At 44.9% G+C, this 13,241-nt stretch overlaps 2 protein-coding genes across 4 annotated transcripts in view; one reads left to right on the forward strand and one right to left on the reverse strand.

The window, feature by feature from the left end:
- CPVL (carboxypeptidase vitellogenic like) overlaps positions 1 to 8,076 on the reverse strand; it is a 202,148-nt gene extending 194,072 nt beyond the window's left edge. For both annotated transcript variants that reach the window (XM_074379889.1, XM_074379888.1), the window contains exon 1: positions 7,674 to 8,076. The gene's annotated coding sequence lies outside the window, so the exon portion shown is untranslated. The remainder of the gene's footprint in view (positions 1 to 7,673) is intronic.
- CHN2 (chimerin 2) overlaps positions 7,494 to 13,241 on the forward strand; it is a 327,734-nt gene continuing 321,986 nt past the window's right edge. The window contains exon 1 of one of the 2 annotated variants that reach the window (XM_039472656.2): positions 7,494 to 7,577. In XM_039472656.2, the coding sequence (XP_039328590.1) occupies positions 7,529 to 7,577 (49 nt within the window). In that variant the 5' untranslated portion in view covers positions 7,494 to 7,528. The remainder of the gene's footprint in view (positions 7,578 to 13,241) is intronic. The other variant, XM_003935167.4, reaches the window with a different exon arrangement.

Below are 13,241 nucleotides of genomic sequence, written 5' to 3' on the forward strand. Positions count from 1 at the left end.
GCGAAACACCATCTTTACTAAAAATACAAAAATTAGCCAGGTGTGGTGGTGGGCACCTAGCTACTTGGGAAGCCATGGAATCACTTGAACCCAGAAGATGGAGTTTGCAATGAGCCAAGATCACATCATTGCACTCCAGCCTGGACAACAAGTGCTAGACTCCTTCTCAAAAAATAAAAATAAAAAGAGCCTGATGTATTGTCAACCCAGGAATTAACACAGTTAAAAACTACCTGCTGTGCAGAAAATAATTGAGTGCTAATAACATTATTGTTGGGCATACATTCATTTACATAAATACGATGTATATTATTATCTCCATTTTTACCTGCTAAGGAGACTGAGAACGTGAAAAGTTATTTGTCCAAGGTCACCAAACTGTCTGTAGCAAAATCAGGATTTCAACTCAGATTTATCCTTAAAGTCCAGGCTTGACTCATACGTCTTAACATACTCACATAGAGGTGATGTAACATGGGGGTGGTAGGGAGAAAGGCAAATTACTTTTATATCAGACCACAATTCTCACAGATTACTCTAGGAAAGCAGATGTGAGCACCCTACGCTTTGCTCTAAGGAACAGCGGTCACCTAGAACTCCTAAATGGACTTCTATGCTTTAGACACTATATTACATATCTCACTTCATTTGATCATCACCAATTTTAAAGATCAAGAATATAAGATTAAATGATTTGCTCAATGTCACACAGTTAATAAATGACGAGTTAAAATTGAAGCTCAGGTCTGTTTGACTCCATAGATACATATTAAACTTCCCTGGAATCATTTTTTCATGCTTTGTCTTACAAACCATCTGGAATATTTGTGAAAGGCTAAAATATGTTTTCTGTATCAGAAGACTGGCTCAGATAACTGTGCCTGTTAGCTTTCCTTCAATGCCCATTTACTCCCCCTTCCAAAAAAAAAAAAAAAAAAAAAAAAAAAAAAGAGGATTTCTGTTTTGTTATTGAACGTATAGCTGCTACAGGGAAAGAAATGAAAATATTGATTCAGATTTTCCGGGGGAGTGAAGGCAGAGAACATTCAGAGTACGGTGTCTGCTAGGTTTTCTGGGCTGACAAGCTAAAACTGTGGATGAGAAAATGCCAGCTGTCTAGAAATAGGCTTTGAGGCTTGATTTTGGACGTTTTGTTAAAAACAACAACAACAACAACAAAACTGCCAGAAAAAAAGTCGTCACCAGCATGGATAATACCCATAATTCCCAAATAGAGAGCATTTCTATAGCTATTTTAAAAACTTTGTCCCAGTTGAAATGTAAATGTCGCAGGAAGGCAAGGAAGTTTTGTAGGATCCCCCATAGCAAGAATATAGTTTTCTTCATATTTTTGTGGGGTTTTTTTTGAGACAGAACCTCACTCTGTTGCCCAGGCTGGAGTGCAGTGGCACAACCTTGGCTCACTGCAACCTCTGCCTCCGGTTCAAGCGATTCTCCTGTTTCAACCTCCCGAGTAGCTGAGATTACAAGCACCCACCACCATGCCTGGCTAATTTTTATACTTTTAGTAGGGACAGGGTTTCACCACTTTGGTCAGGCTGGTCTCGAACTCCTGACCTTAAGTGATCCACGCGCCTTGGCCTCCCGAAGTCCTGGGATTACAGGTGTGAGTGACAGCACCCGCCAGTTTTCCTCATACCTTTATTGCCCAGGTCTCCTATACTCCCTGGCACATAACGAGTACTTAATCAACATGAATGAATTAATTAACGAATGCTTGAATAAATGAACAGGTACCAGAGAATAAATATACTGGATACCTTTATGAAAGCAAATTTTCACAGAAAAAGAGCATAAAGCCGTAGGACCCCCCACCCAGAAGGCATGAAAAACAAACTCACTCCATGCTTTTGCCCAGAGCGGGCTTACAGCTGGCTTCACTTTAGTTTATCCTAGATTTCTCTTAGGACATGGAGGACAGAAAAGATGTTCTAAAATGTCAGGGAACAAAGCCAGAAGGTGCAACATGCAGAAGAAAACATATTCATTGAGTTTCTGAATGCTATCCAGTTTTTCTCTTCAAACAGAAAGAAAATCTCTCTCTCTCTCTCTCCCCCTTCTCTGTCTTCCAGTCAAAGAGGCTGCAGCTGATGGCATGGCTTGAGTGTCTGCATGTGCCGGTCTGATCCGCCCAAGCTAAGTGGCCAGAGTGGATACCGAAGGCAATACCCCTGCCCCCCTGCAGCTCAGTGAGAACGACGATGCAGAAATACCTGTGCCTGCATCGTGTGCCGCCACTAGGGGTCCCCAGCAGCAGGCGTTGTGAAATGGGAATTGGGTAGCAGAGGCGGCCTCCCTTTGTCTGCACCCCAGGTGTGGACTCCTCTTTGTTCAAAGGCAGGGCCGCTACCTGCGGCTTCTGAGCTGCCTGCTCACCAGCCCATCCTGGGCCGTCTGAGCACCTGCGGAGGAAGCAGCGGGTTTCTCAGCCCCTGCCCCTAGTGATGCCTGCCTCAAAGGAGCCAATGCGTTCTCTTTCTCGGGACTAGGTGTCTTTGTATTTGAAATAGGGCTGAGACTACAGAGCAAAATATTTTTCACTACAGCAAAAGAGCACATTGATGTTGAGAAATTGATGGCCAAAGGACCACTTTCAGGGTACGGTAGAGTATTTGCCATAAAATATTTAAAGCTAGTTGACAAATAGCCCCACTATTCTCCTGTGAATGCAGACCACCGGATTAATCTTGAAAGTAAGAAATACAGCATTTCATTCTGAGTTTAGCACAGGGAAAGGGAATGATGACCTTCACTAAGGAACACCCCAGAGTGCCTGCAGTGAGGGAGCACAGCTCCTACCACGACAGCCACATTCACCCTGCAGTGTTTTCTTGTTTGATTTTAAACTTCAAAAGAATGGTGAAACAAAATAAACAAATGACACCACCATAAGAGCTACTCTGCAAACAATAAATCATGTGAGTTGTAACAGCTGGCGATGGAGGGTGGGGTGGGGATTGCAAATATTTACTCCATCAAAATTTTATTCCTTTCACTGTTTCAGTCTATTTTGTTCACAGCAAAGGGATTATCCTTACATGCGTATCAAGTTCTTTTGGTGCTGCAGATGTGTTACTCATTGTCTTGTAGCTCAGTGGTGACAGCTACTGAGGTGGAAAGTAACTGGCATAGGAGAGATGTACAGATGTCCTTAACTTGCTCATTTATTCAATGAGTGAACTACTGAACAACATCCACTGAGTAACTATTGTATGCAAAGCATGGTGACAATACAGGGGCTGGGCAAACAAGGATCCTGCCCTCATTACAGCTCACTGCATCCTTGAACTCCTGGACTCAAGCAGTTCTCCCCCGTCAGCCTCCCAAGTAGCTAGGGCTACAGGTTTACCACCACAACTGGCTAATTTTTTTTTTTTTTTAGAGATGAGGTCTCACCATGTTGATCAGGATGGTCTTAAACTCCTGGCCTCAAGGGATCCTCCCACCTCAACTTATTGAGCCACTGGGATTACGGCCATGAGCCACCATGCCAGGGCCGCTATTAATGGACTAGGGACACGAAATATATATGAAAAGTACCATTAAAACAAGACAGAGCACAACATTGCCCATTGAGAGGTATAGCCGATAGACTAGAGAAATTCAGCAGCAGAAGAGCTATTTTCTGGCTTGGCAATCAGGGAAGACTTTCCAGAAAAGGTTCATTCTAGTTGAACCTTTATAATATGTCGGATGGGAAGCAGGAAGGAATGGCAGAATCCAGTACTGCCAGGCCCAAGAGCATAGGCCACAGTGAAAGAGGGTTGCATTTGTGAAAGGCAGGAACAGAGATTAGATTGGAAAGGTAAGTTTGGAAGGCTTTGAATGCCATGTGAAAGCTAAGTTAAAATAAAGTAATTTTTATTCTTAAGACCACATTCTCCACAAGACTCCTTTTATCTCCTAAGACTTTTAGTATTTGAGGAACAAAGGTAGAAATGTCTTTAAAACTTCTGCTTTCCAAACACTTAAGATTTCTGTAGCACCAATATTCTCCTTTACACTAGCAAATAAGTATTACCTAGAATAAAGGCAATAAATGAGTAACATAGATAACTTTTTCATTGTTTCATTTGGAGAAATACTTTAGAAGGTCCACAAACAGGTCCCTGAGCCTAACACAGAGGGGTGTCGGCATTTTATTTCCAGCATGTCCATATAGATAATTTACTGATATTAAACATTTTTGCAAGGAGCAGCCAGCCTTTAGGCTCCTGAATCTAAGACGGATGATAGTGAATGATTATTCATGCTGAGTTATCTCCATTGGCTATGACCTCATCAATCCAGATGATGAATCAACTTTCAGATTTTAGTTCTGAACCTGGAGCTTTCTGTTTGCTATTCAAAACAATGGGTGTCAAAGTTTCGGCTCGTCTACGGAAAGACTGGGCCCGTCCATCAGGACATCTCTATTCAGAAAGCATGTTTGTCGGCCTTGTATCCCTCTTCTGGCCCCAGGACCCAGGAAAACATGAGTCTCAGCTTTTTTCTTCTTCTGTACAGCACAGAGTGGTCTTCAGGTAATACCTTCACAGCAAGCACCTGCCCCCCCGCCCCGCCACCACCCCGTCCCTTTGCCTGTCAATTTAGGACATCAAAATAATCTGCCTCACAGGGCCATTAAAAACTCTATGAAGGCAAATATGAGTACCCAAACTGCAGAAACAGAATCTGTTGTCCTTTTATGAAATTTCAGAGACGAATAATGAAACCTGTTTCCCCATTGCACAATTTGAGACAAGAAATACAAACCATAGGTTGAAGATAAGACATTTCCCTCTAGAAGAACAGGTCACAGTTATTCGTTCTCTCCAGATGCAATGAAGAAAGCAAAAGTTGTTCAAACTCTGCATTGCTTCCTTAAAGTGAGCAACTTATAATCACTTTGGAACACAAACTTTATGCCAGGTACACTGCAGCTTTCCGCATAGCATCTTTTTATTTTTTTATTTTTTATTTTTAGATGGAGTTTTGTTTTTGTTGCCCAGGCTGGAGTGCAATGGTGCGATCTCGGCTCACCACAACCTCTGCCTCCCAGGTTCTAGCAATTCTCCTGCCTCAGCCTCCTGAGGAGCTGGGATTACAGGCATACACCACCACGCCCAGCTAATTTTGTATTTTTAGAAAAGAAGGGGTTTCTCCATGTTGGCCAGACTGGTCTTGAACCCCTGACCTCAAGTGATCTGCCTGCCTTGGCCTTCCAAAGTGCTGGTATTCCAGGCGTGAGTCACTGCACCCGGCCCACACAGCATCTTAATCTTCACAACATCCTGTGTGATCAGATTTTTGCGGCAGATGGAGAAACTGAGGCTCAGTAGGTGTAAGTAATTTGCTCAAAGTTGCAGCTAAGTGACAGAACCAGAGTTTGAACCCAGTTGTCTTCGAAGCCCAGATGGTAACAATTCTACTGGGCGACACAGCCAAGTCAGATAGTCTACCATCTAAAGATCTGGGGGGATACATCGATTACTAGTCAAACAGGTAAGGGCTGCTTTCTACCAAGGAGAAGAACTCTGGGGAAACAGTAAGTTCCTTTTGATGGACAAGTCAAGTGTGTGATGGGTCACATGTCCAGATTAGGCACCGCATCAGTTCCTACAGTCCACAGAATGAAGAAGGATAGTGGTAGGGGGCTGGGAATGTGGTGGCGCTTGGGTCCCCTTAGACCAGCTAGGGCTATTTCAAGGTCCATGCAGATGAGGAACAGGAAGACACAGTCCCACATGACTGGAGATTGCTCACACTCCGCGAACAATTTAGCATGTTGCATTTTTTAAAAATGGACCTTAATGGGAAGACACACTGGGATAGCATCCTGGAGGGAATTTTTTTTTTTAAGTTCTAATCGACTAGAAAATGTGACGTGGTGCGCACTGTGATTATTTAAGATTTATGATTCACTGCAGGTTAGGTGCTTGGTTGATGTGGATTCCCAGGGCCTAGCTGCTGTTCTGTGTCAATCCTGATAATTTTTAAATTGACTATGTCCTTTTAACCATGCTTTAAAAAGTTGAACTACCCCAATGTGAACACTTTCCATTTTGCTATATAATGAGAGTACTTTCATTCTTTAATGTTTGCTTTTTCCTTTGATCTAACAATTTCTCTTCAAATTTCACAGTTTTCTGTTGCTTTAGGATTGAAATAACCGATTAGCCCGCTGGGAGCGTGAAACAGACTTAAAAAATCTGCATGATATTTCGTCCCAGTGAAATTAATTTACGTTTAAATACGGGGGAAGGGACGCACCTCGTGATCGAATCTCTTTCTCTCACACACCTGAGCAACTCCTATCCTAAAAGGGCACAGTCGGACCTGCTACCAAGTCTTAAGTCTTTTGTGAGGATCTTTTGCAAGGCACAGTCTCGGAGAACCTCTTTCTCTTTGACACCCGGCTTTGTGTGGGCCTGATGACACGTTTGGACGGCTCTATTTCTTTGAAGGCCAACCCCAGAGGCCCACGGACGTGTCGGGCACTGTCCGTGGCTAGGGTACCTAAGTGTAGCTGAGTTGGCTTCCTGGGTGTTTTAGGAAACGCACCTTCTTGCAGGGCAAGGGCTGTCAGTTCCAGAGCAACAAAGGACAGTTTGGAGGGGAGTGGAAAGAGCGTTCCACAGTGGCTCTGGCATCTCAGGGTCCCTTCTGCCTAGCACCGTGTACCTAGTGATCCCGCCTTCGCCCTCTGGATCCCCCACCCCCACTGTCTCGCCGCTCGAGAGCCCAGCGGGGCGCGGCGAGCCCCACTACCTTCCCCCACACCCACCCTCTCCATCCCCTTCAAACCCTGGGAGCAGCGCTGCGCAAGCAGCCGCGCTCGCCCCGCGCCCCCCGCTGGCCTCCCCAGCACCCCGGAGACCCGCTCCCCTGTCCCGCCTCCCGCTGTCCTGCAGTCCGCAGCCTCCCCCTCCAGCCCCAGTGGCGGGAGCTGTCAAGCCCGCGGCAGCCGAACCAGCCCCCGAGCTCCCGCGTCTCCGCTCCTTCCTTTGTGTGCGCGCGAGCGGAGTTGGGGCGGAGGGAGAAGGGGGAGGTCGCTCTGACGGTCTGTCTCCCGCCGCCTCTGCCCCGGCTACTCGAAGTGCCGCGGGAGAGGCGGGAGCCCAGGAAAAGGTGCGGGAGCTGGCGGGGCGCTCGGGGCCGCCGGGACGCCCTGGTCCCAGCCACGCACGGGGGAGCGCGGACGGCAGAGGGGCTCGGGGGGAGCCGAGATTCGCCCGTCCCGGCCGCCCCTCGGCCTCCCTCTGCTCCCACCTACACCCTGACACCCGGAGAAAAGCGTGCAAAGGCGCGGAGCGGGACGGAAACCACAAATAAATAGCGGCGGCGGCAGCGCGTCATCTGGTGGAGCAGGAAGTGCAGGCAGAGTCCGGAGGCTGGTGCTTTCTGCGCGTCCCCAGGACTTTGCCATGGGCTGGGGGCCGCGGAGGCTGCGAGCGGCCGGGCAAGGGCAGCGGCGGCGGCGCCCGCACCGGGGCTGAGCGAGCAGCGACGCGAGGGGCGCGCAGAGATGGCAGCGTCCAGCAACTCCAGCCTGTCCGGCTCCTCGGTGTCCTCCGGTGAGTTTCAGCCCGTCGGGCGCGGCTGGCGCGCCGGGTCTCGCCCCCCTCGCCCCCCTCGCCCTCTCCCTGCACCCTGGGATGGACAGAGCCTACCTGTGGCCGTCCCGCCCGCTCTCTCGGAGTCGGGGCAGGCGTCCGGGTGACACTTGTTTAGTTCGCCAGCACCTCGGTGCCCAGAGCACCCCCGCTCCTGACGTCTGACAGCGCAGAGGTGGGAGAGCGGCGGAGACCTCTGTGCGGACGCGGCTGTTCTGGGGCTTGGGGCGCAGCGGGCGAAAAGCGAAAGGAGCAGGCAGGCTCGCACTTTCTGGCGCAGCGGGAGCTGGGACTGGCCGGGCGGGGAAGGTTGGGGCGAAGCTGAGCACCCCGACCTGTTTGCCGTGCCGCGCCCGCGACCCTGGGCACCCAAATCCAGAGCAGAGGGGAGCAAACCCTCGCTCCTAGCAGACTTGATTTTCTTTGTTTGTTTCAGAAATTAGCTCCGTGGAGACACACTCGTTTGGGCATGGGTTTGAGACAGCAGCAATGAAGGGAGGTGTCTTTCTGATCCTGATTGAAGTGGGTTAGGGGAAGGGAGGTCGAGCCCAGCCTCTGACTCTTGGCATATTTACAAGTGGGATGTGTGTGTGTGTGTGTGTGTGTGTGTGTGTGTGTGTGTGTGAGAGAGAGAGAGAGAGACTGACTCCTTAGACATTATCTGATACTACTGTCTGTAATTTCACTAGCAAGGCACACATTTTTTTTTTCCTTTTAAGTATGGTTGAGCAAAAAGGGAAGGCTTCTTTCAGCTTTTCTATGGTTGCTCATTGGGTCTAATTGAAGAGGGGAAAAAAATGCTATTGAATCCGAGAGAATAGGAGTCAATAGAAGCAGATCCACTGGTTTCTGAGTATGACAGGTTTCTAATCAGAATGATGCATTAGGTAGAATTCCTCTACCTTTCTGGTCATTGAAAACTTTAATGACAAACCCAAAGGGATGGCTGCTAAGACATTTAGTGTACTATACGGTATTTAAGGGTCAAGAAGGTCATGAAGTCCTAATGGAAGTGCTCGATATATTAACATTACATTAAGTCCCATTGGGCTGTTTTTATTATTATTTAAAAAATTAAAGAAACACCTTTTTGGAGGCATTGGATAGCAAGCTGGGCATAAAGGCAACCACAGCTTTAAATGTGTAACTCATTAAATCATAAGTGCAAAGTGAATTTGACTAAGATGCATGCAATTGTGACGTAGCACAAGGTGATCTCTTGAAAGCCATCTGTTACCTTTCTTGGCAGGTTCAGTTCCAGGGAAATAACACTTCCTTTCTTGATCACTGCCAACTAATAAAAAACACGGTGTTGTTAGGTGTGTGAGATAGTTCAAGCTTCTGGTAGTAGCAGCCAGTGGGGCAGAAGTCATAGCTTATTAAGAGCAGCAACAAGTTGACCGCCGGTGGTTTTAATTCTGAGAACTCAGCAAATGCTACAGCTTATTTTTAGTACCCTCAAACCACGCTGCTGTTTTTCAATTCATTTTGGTTGACTAACACTGAATTTAAAATACAGTGGTGTTGGCTTTCTATTAGCATATGCTTATCCCTCTCAGAAAACTGCCCACTACCAAATGAAAGGAAAGAGGAAAGGAGAAAGGACAAGGAGCTGGTGGTGTCACATGATTTACTGGTGGCATGAATTACAGCTGCTGTGGCATCTGAATTTTCAAATCTTGATGTAGCTTAAGAAACCTGATTGAAAATCCTAACTCAGCCTTCGGAAGAATACTTTGGTCTGAAGCAACCCAGTATGAGATTTAGATGACGGTAATTGCTTTGTGGATAGGATACAGATGCCCACGATGGTTCTTTTTCCTGCTTTATTTACCCCGATGTTTGATCCTAAGGGAAACTGGGAACTTAGGTGAAAACTGAAATTCAAAAAGTGAGCATGGATGTATTGTTTGGCGTGAATCAACCTAGCCGGTGAGTTGATACTGCCTAATTCCCCAATTAATCAGGCACTTTGTCTTGAAAAATACAGCTTTGTAGTTCTCTTTTTAAGCCCACTTACCAGTGTGTGGATCATGAATAATTCAGATGACACAAGCAATTCACACCTGTGAGAGGTGCTGGGCAGAAATAATAGAGCCTATTTGTGGTGGCAGCTGGGCTCTCTCAGGCGAAGGCCTGAATCTGAGAAATTAGGGCACTCCATCAATCTACTAATCACTACTTACAAGGGCCTACTGTGTGCCAGGCAGTGAGTTATAAACCTCAGCTTTAAGAATGTTAAGGGAGGAAGATAATTGTAGGGTTCCCTCTAGCTCTGAAGTTCTGGGAGTATTGTCTTTTAATTCTGGCTTCACCACTGACCAGCTGGGTATCTTGGAGTGCGTTGCTTTACTTCTCCAAGCCTCAATTTGCTCATTTGTAAATGAGGCTGATACTGAGAATAAGACCTACTTCATAGAGTGTCTTGGGTATTAAATGAGCTAATATGTGTAGAGCATTTAGCACAGGGCCTAGCATTTAATAAATGCTTAATGGGAATAAATTTTACTCCTTTAAGGAATGAAAAGGCATTCATGGGCTCAGAATTTAGGTGCAAACATGAATTCAACAGACATACAGTCCACTTCTTTCATCATGTTAAATTTGATCTTGAAATTTGGGTTCCGTTAAATAAGCATGCGAGTGTCTTGCAGGTTTCAGGCATGTTCCTGAATGTTTGGCATGGAAAGATGAGTCCAGATCCTTTTCCTTTATCATTCAGCAGCAGAGATAAACACACAAACAGCAACCTCTACTCCGGTTTGATAAAACGAATTCTGTGGAGGAGAGTGCAGAGGAGAGTGATTGCCTTACTCAAATCAGAGGGGTCAGTGGAAATGTCATCTGAGTTAGGCCTTGAAGGATGAGTCGAATTTTTCCGGAAAGCAGATGGCGGGAAAGACATTTCAGAAAAGAGAAGAGCTTAGGAAAAGGCCTGCAGATGGGTAAGCTCATGGCCTGCCTTTGACTTTCTTTCTTGGAGCCCTTGATCCTTTTCCTTTGTAGAAAGTTAGGCTTACAGGCCCATAAGCAAAGTCATGCCACAGAGCTGCCAGCTCACTCATTGCTGTTGCTGTTGTAGGAAGTTTTCTTTCTGTTCAGGTAGCAGTGGGTTTGATGGAACAGCTCTGGAAGCCTTAGGACATGCGGGCAATTGAGCAGTGAAAAAGGAACAGTTGATTCTGTAGCATCCAGCATAGAGAGAGGTGAAGTCAACAAGGGGTATACTTCTCGTAAAGGAACAGCTGTGGGAGATTTGGGTATGGTTGTGTTTGCAGAGTAAAGATCTAATAATTTGCTCAGTATTAAGGTCAAAGTTACCGGATTTTCCTGAGAATTTGCTCTCACTAGCTGCTGTTGAACTACATCACCCAAGTGTGTCGTTTATTCTATGGGACCAACTGAGACATAACAAATGAAATAATCAGGTTACAATTAATTTAAAAATACATTTTCTGAGAACATTTCACAAATTTTCTTCTGGAATATTCAATCATGTGTAAAAGAAATTGCTTTACCTTTGTTTTAATAACTACTGGTAATTAAATTTCACAATCACCTAGATTGGCAGGAAGCTTTGATTACCTTTATTTTAAATCGCCAAAGAAAAAAAAAAAAGCTCTTATCCTTAAGCATTTAATTCAGCCTGTGGTACTTGGTTATATTCTGAAATAAACAACGGCCAATTTGCAAAACAGTTTTCTTAATAATCATGGGTTATATTTGCTCTTATAATTGAAATGAGAACTTTTTGTATATTAGCAATATGATTGCCAAATGGATAATTTCACAGTCCAGAAAATAGTCAACCCAAGCAAATCAATAAAGGAGCTTCAAGATGTTCCCGGTAACTGAAAAAGGTAAAACATTAAATATTAAAGGAACCCCCCGGGATAAGAAGTTAAGATATGGAAACATAAACACACTGTATTATAAAAATAAAGTTCCCAGGCACGGTGGCTCACGCCTGTAATCCCAGCACTTTGGGAGGCCGAGGCGGGTGGATCACGAGGTCAAGAGATCGAGACCATCCTGGTCAACATGGTGACACCCTGTCTCTACTAAAAATACAAAAAAATGAGCTGGGCATGGTGGCACGTGCCTGTAATCCCAGCTACTCAGGAGGCTGAGGCAGGAGAATTGCCTGAACCCAGGAGGCGGAGGTTGCGGTGAGCCGAGACCGCGCCATTACACTCCAGCCTGGGTAACAAGAGCGAAACTCCGTCTCAAAATAAATAAATAAATAAATAAATAAAAATAATAAAAATAAAGTTGACACAGACTTAATTAAAATGCAAACAGAAAAAGATAAAAAGTCAGTATTAGGTGCAGTCATCAAAACCTTACTTGGGAAAAGAACATTCCTGAATGGATTGAGGTAATTATTTCTTTGGATTCTGTGTAACAGTAATGTTTGCCAGGTAAATCACGCTATTTTTGAGTCACACTGGTGTTGATGTAGAAATGATAAGTAGGACTTTTCATTACTCATTACTGTGGAGTCATAACCAGTAACATAGCTGTCTTCCATATTTCTAGATGCAGACAGCAAAACTGAACTATAGTAATTCTGGCAAGACTTATTTATGTCTAACTAGAAATTCTGGGGATCCAATACTACAAAATAGGGTATCTTATTGAAACAGACTTTCTCACTGAGAAGTTTTCTTTTGGACCTTTGGATTTTTCAGAAATTTTCTTCTGGAATATTCAATTATGTGTTAAAAAATTGCTTTGCCTTTATTTTAATAATAACTGCTCCATAATTAAATTTCACATCAGCTAGATTGGCAGAAAGACTTGATTGCCTTTTTTATTTTAAATCACACATGCGCAAATGCCAATTTAAAATATAATCACAAATAAAAAACTTGCAAAGCTAAAATAAACTCTGTGACAGAAATTATTCACTCAGATAAGGAGCACTAGTCTGTTTTTCTCCTGAGCATTCCACACCTTATTTTAACTTAATAGATTTTATTGTCCATTGTAGCAACTCAGATGAACCTAGCCATACAGAATCTGAGAGGTAAGGAGATTTTTTTCTTAGCATGCTACATATTTGCAGTGTTTTACATGGGGGACCCAGTGATTTGCACACTTCTGCTGAAACGCTGGTTCTCCCTACTAACCCATGAAGTATACTGCGTGACCCTGTCATCTGGTCAACTTTTGGGAGATGTGAACGCCAGGTATTTTCTGTGGCTAGTCTATGCAGGGTTTAACTGGACAGTGTGTTCTGAGAGCTGCCACCTGGGGCCTGGCCTGAGTGTCAGCCTCGCTGAGGGCCATCTGCTGCTCAGCAGGGTCTCCCAGTTTTGCACAATGGTGGAAATAACTGGACATTCGGTCTGGAACACCTATACGTGAGTGGTGTCATGTTGGAAGGTTTTGGAAGAGTTTTCTGCCAGAAAATCAAGATTCCTGTCAAGGCAGATACAGAGAAAAAGACATGAACCTAGTGATAGACAGACATATGATTAATAGCATCCTCTATCACCCACCAATCATTTATCTTTTATGAATGTATGTATTCTTATTTCATGGCTTCTGAAATATGTCATTTAATTTTCAAAACAAAATGACTTTTCTCCCTTCCTCTTTTTCTTTCTTCCTTCCCCCTTT

The sequence above is a fragment of the Saimiri boliviensis genome, chromosome 10 (assembly GCF_048565385.1).
Source record: "Saimiri boliviensis isolate mSaiBol1 chromosome 10, mSaiBol1.pri, whole genome shotgun sequence".
In the NCBI taxonomy this organism is placed as follows: Eukaryota; Metazoa; Chordata; class Mammalia; order Primates; family Cebidae; genus Saimiri; species Saimiri boliviensis.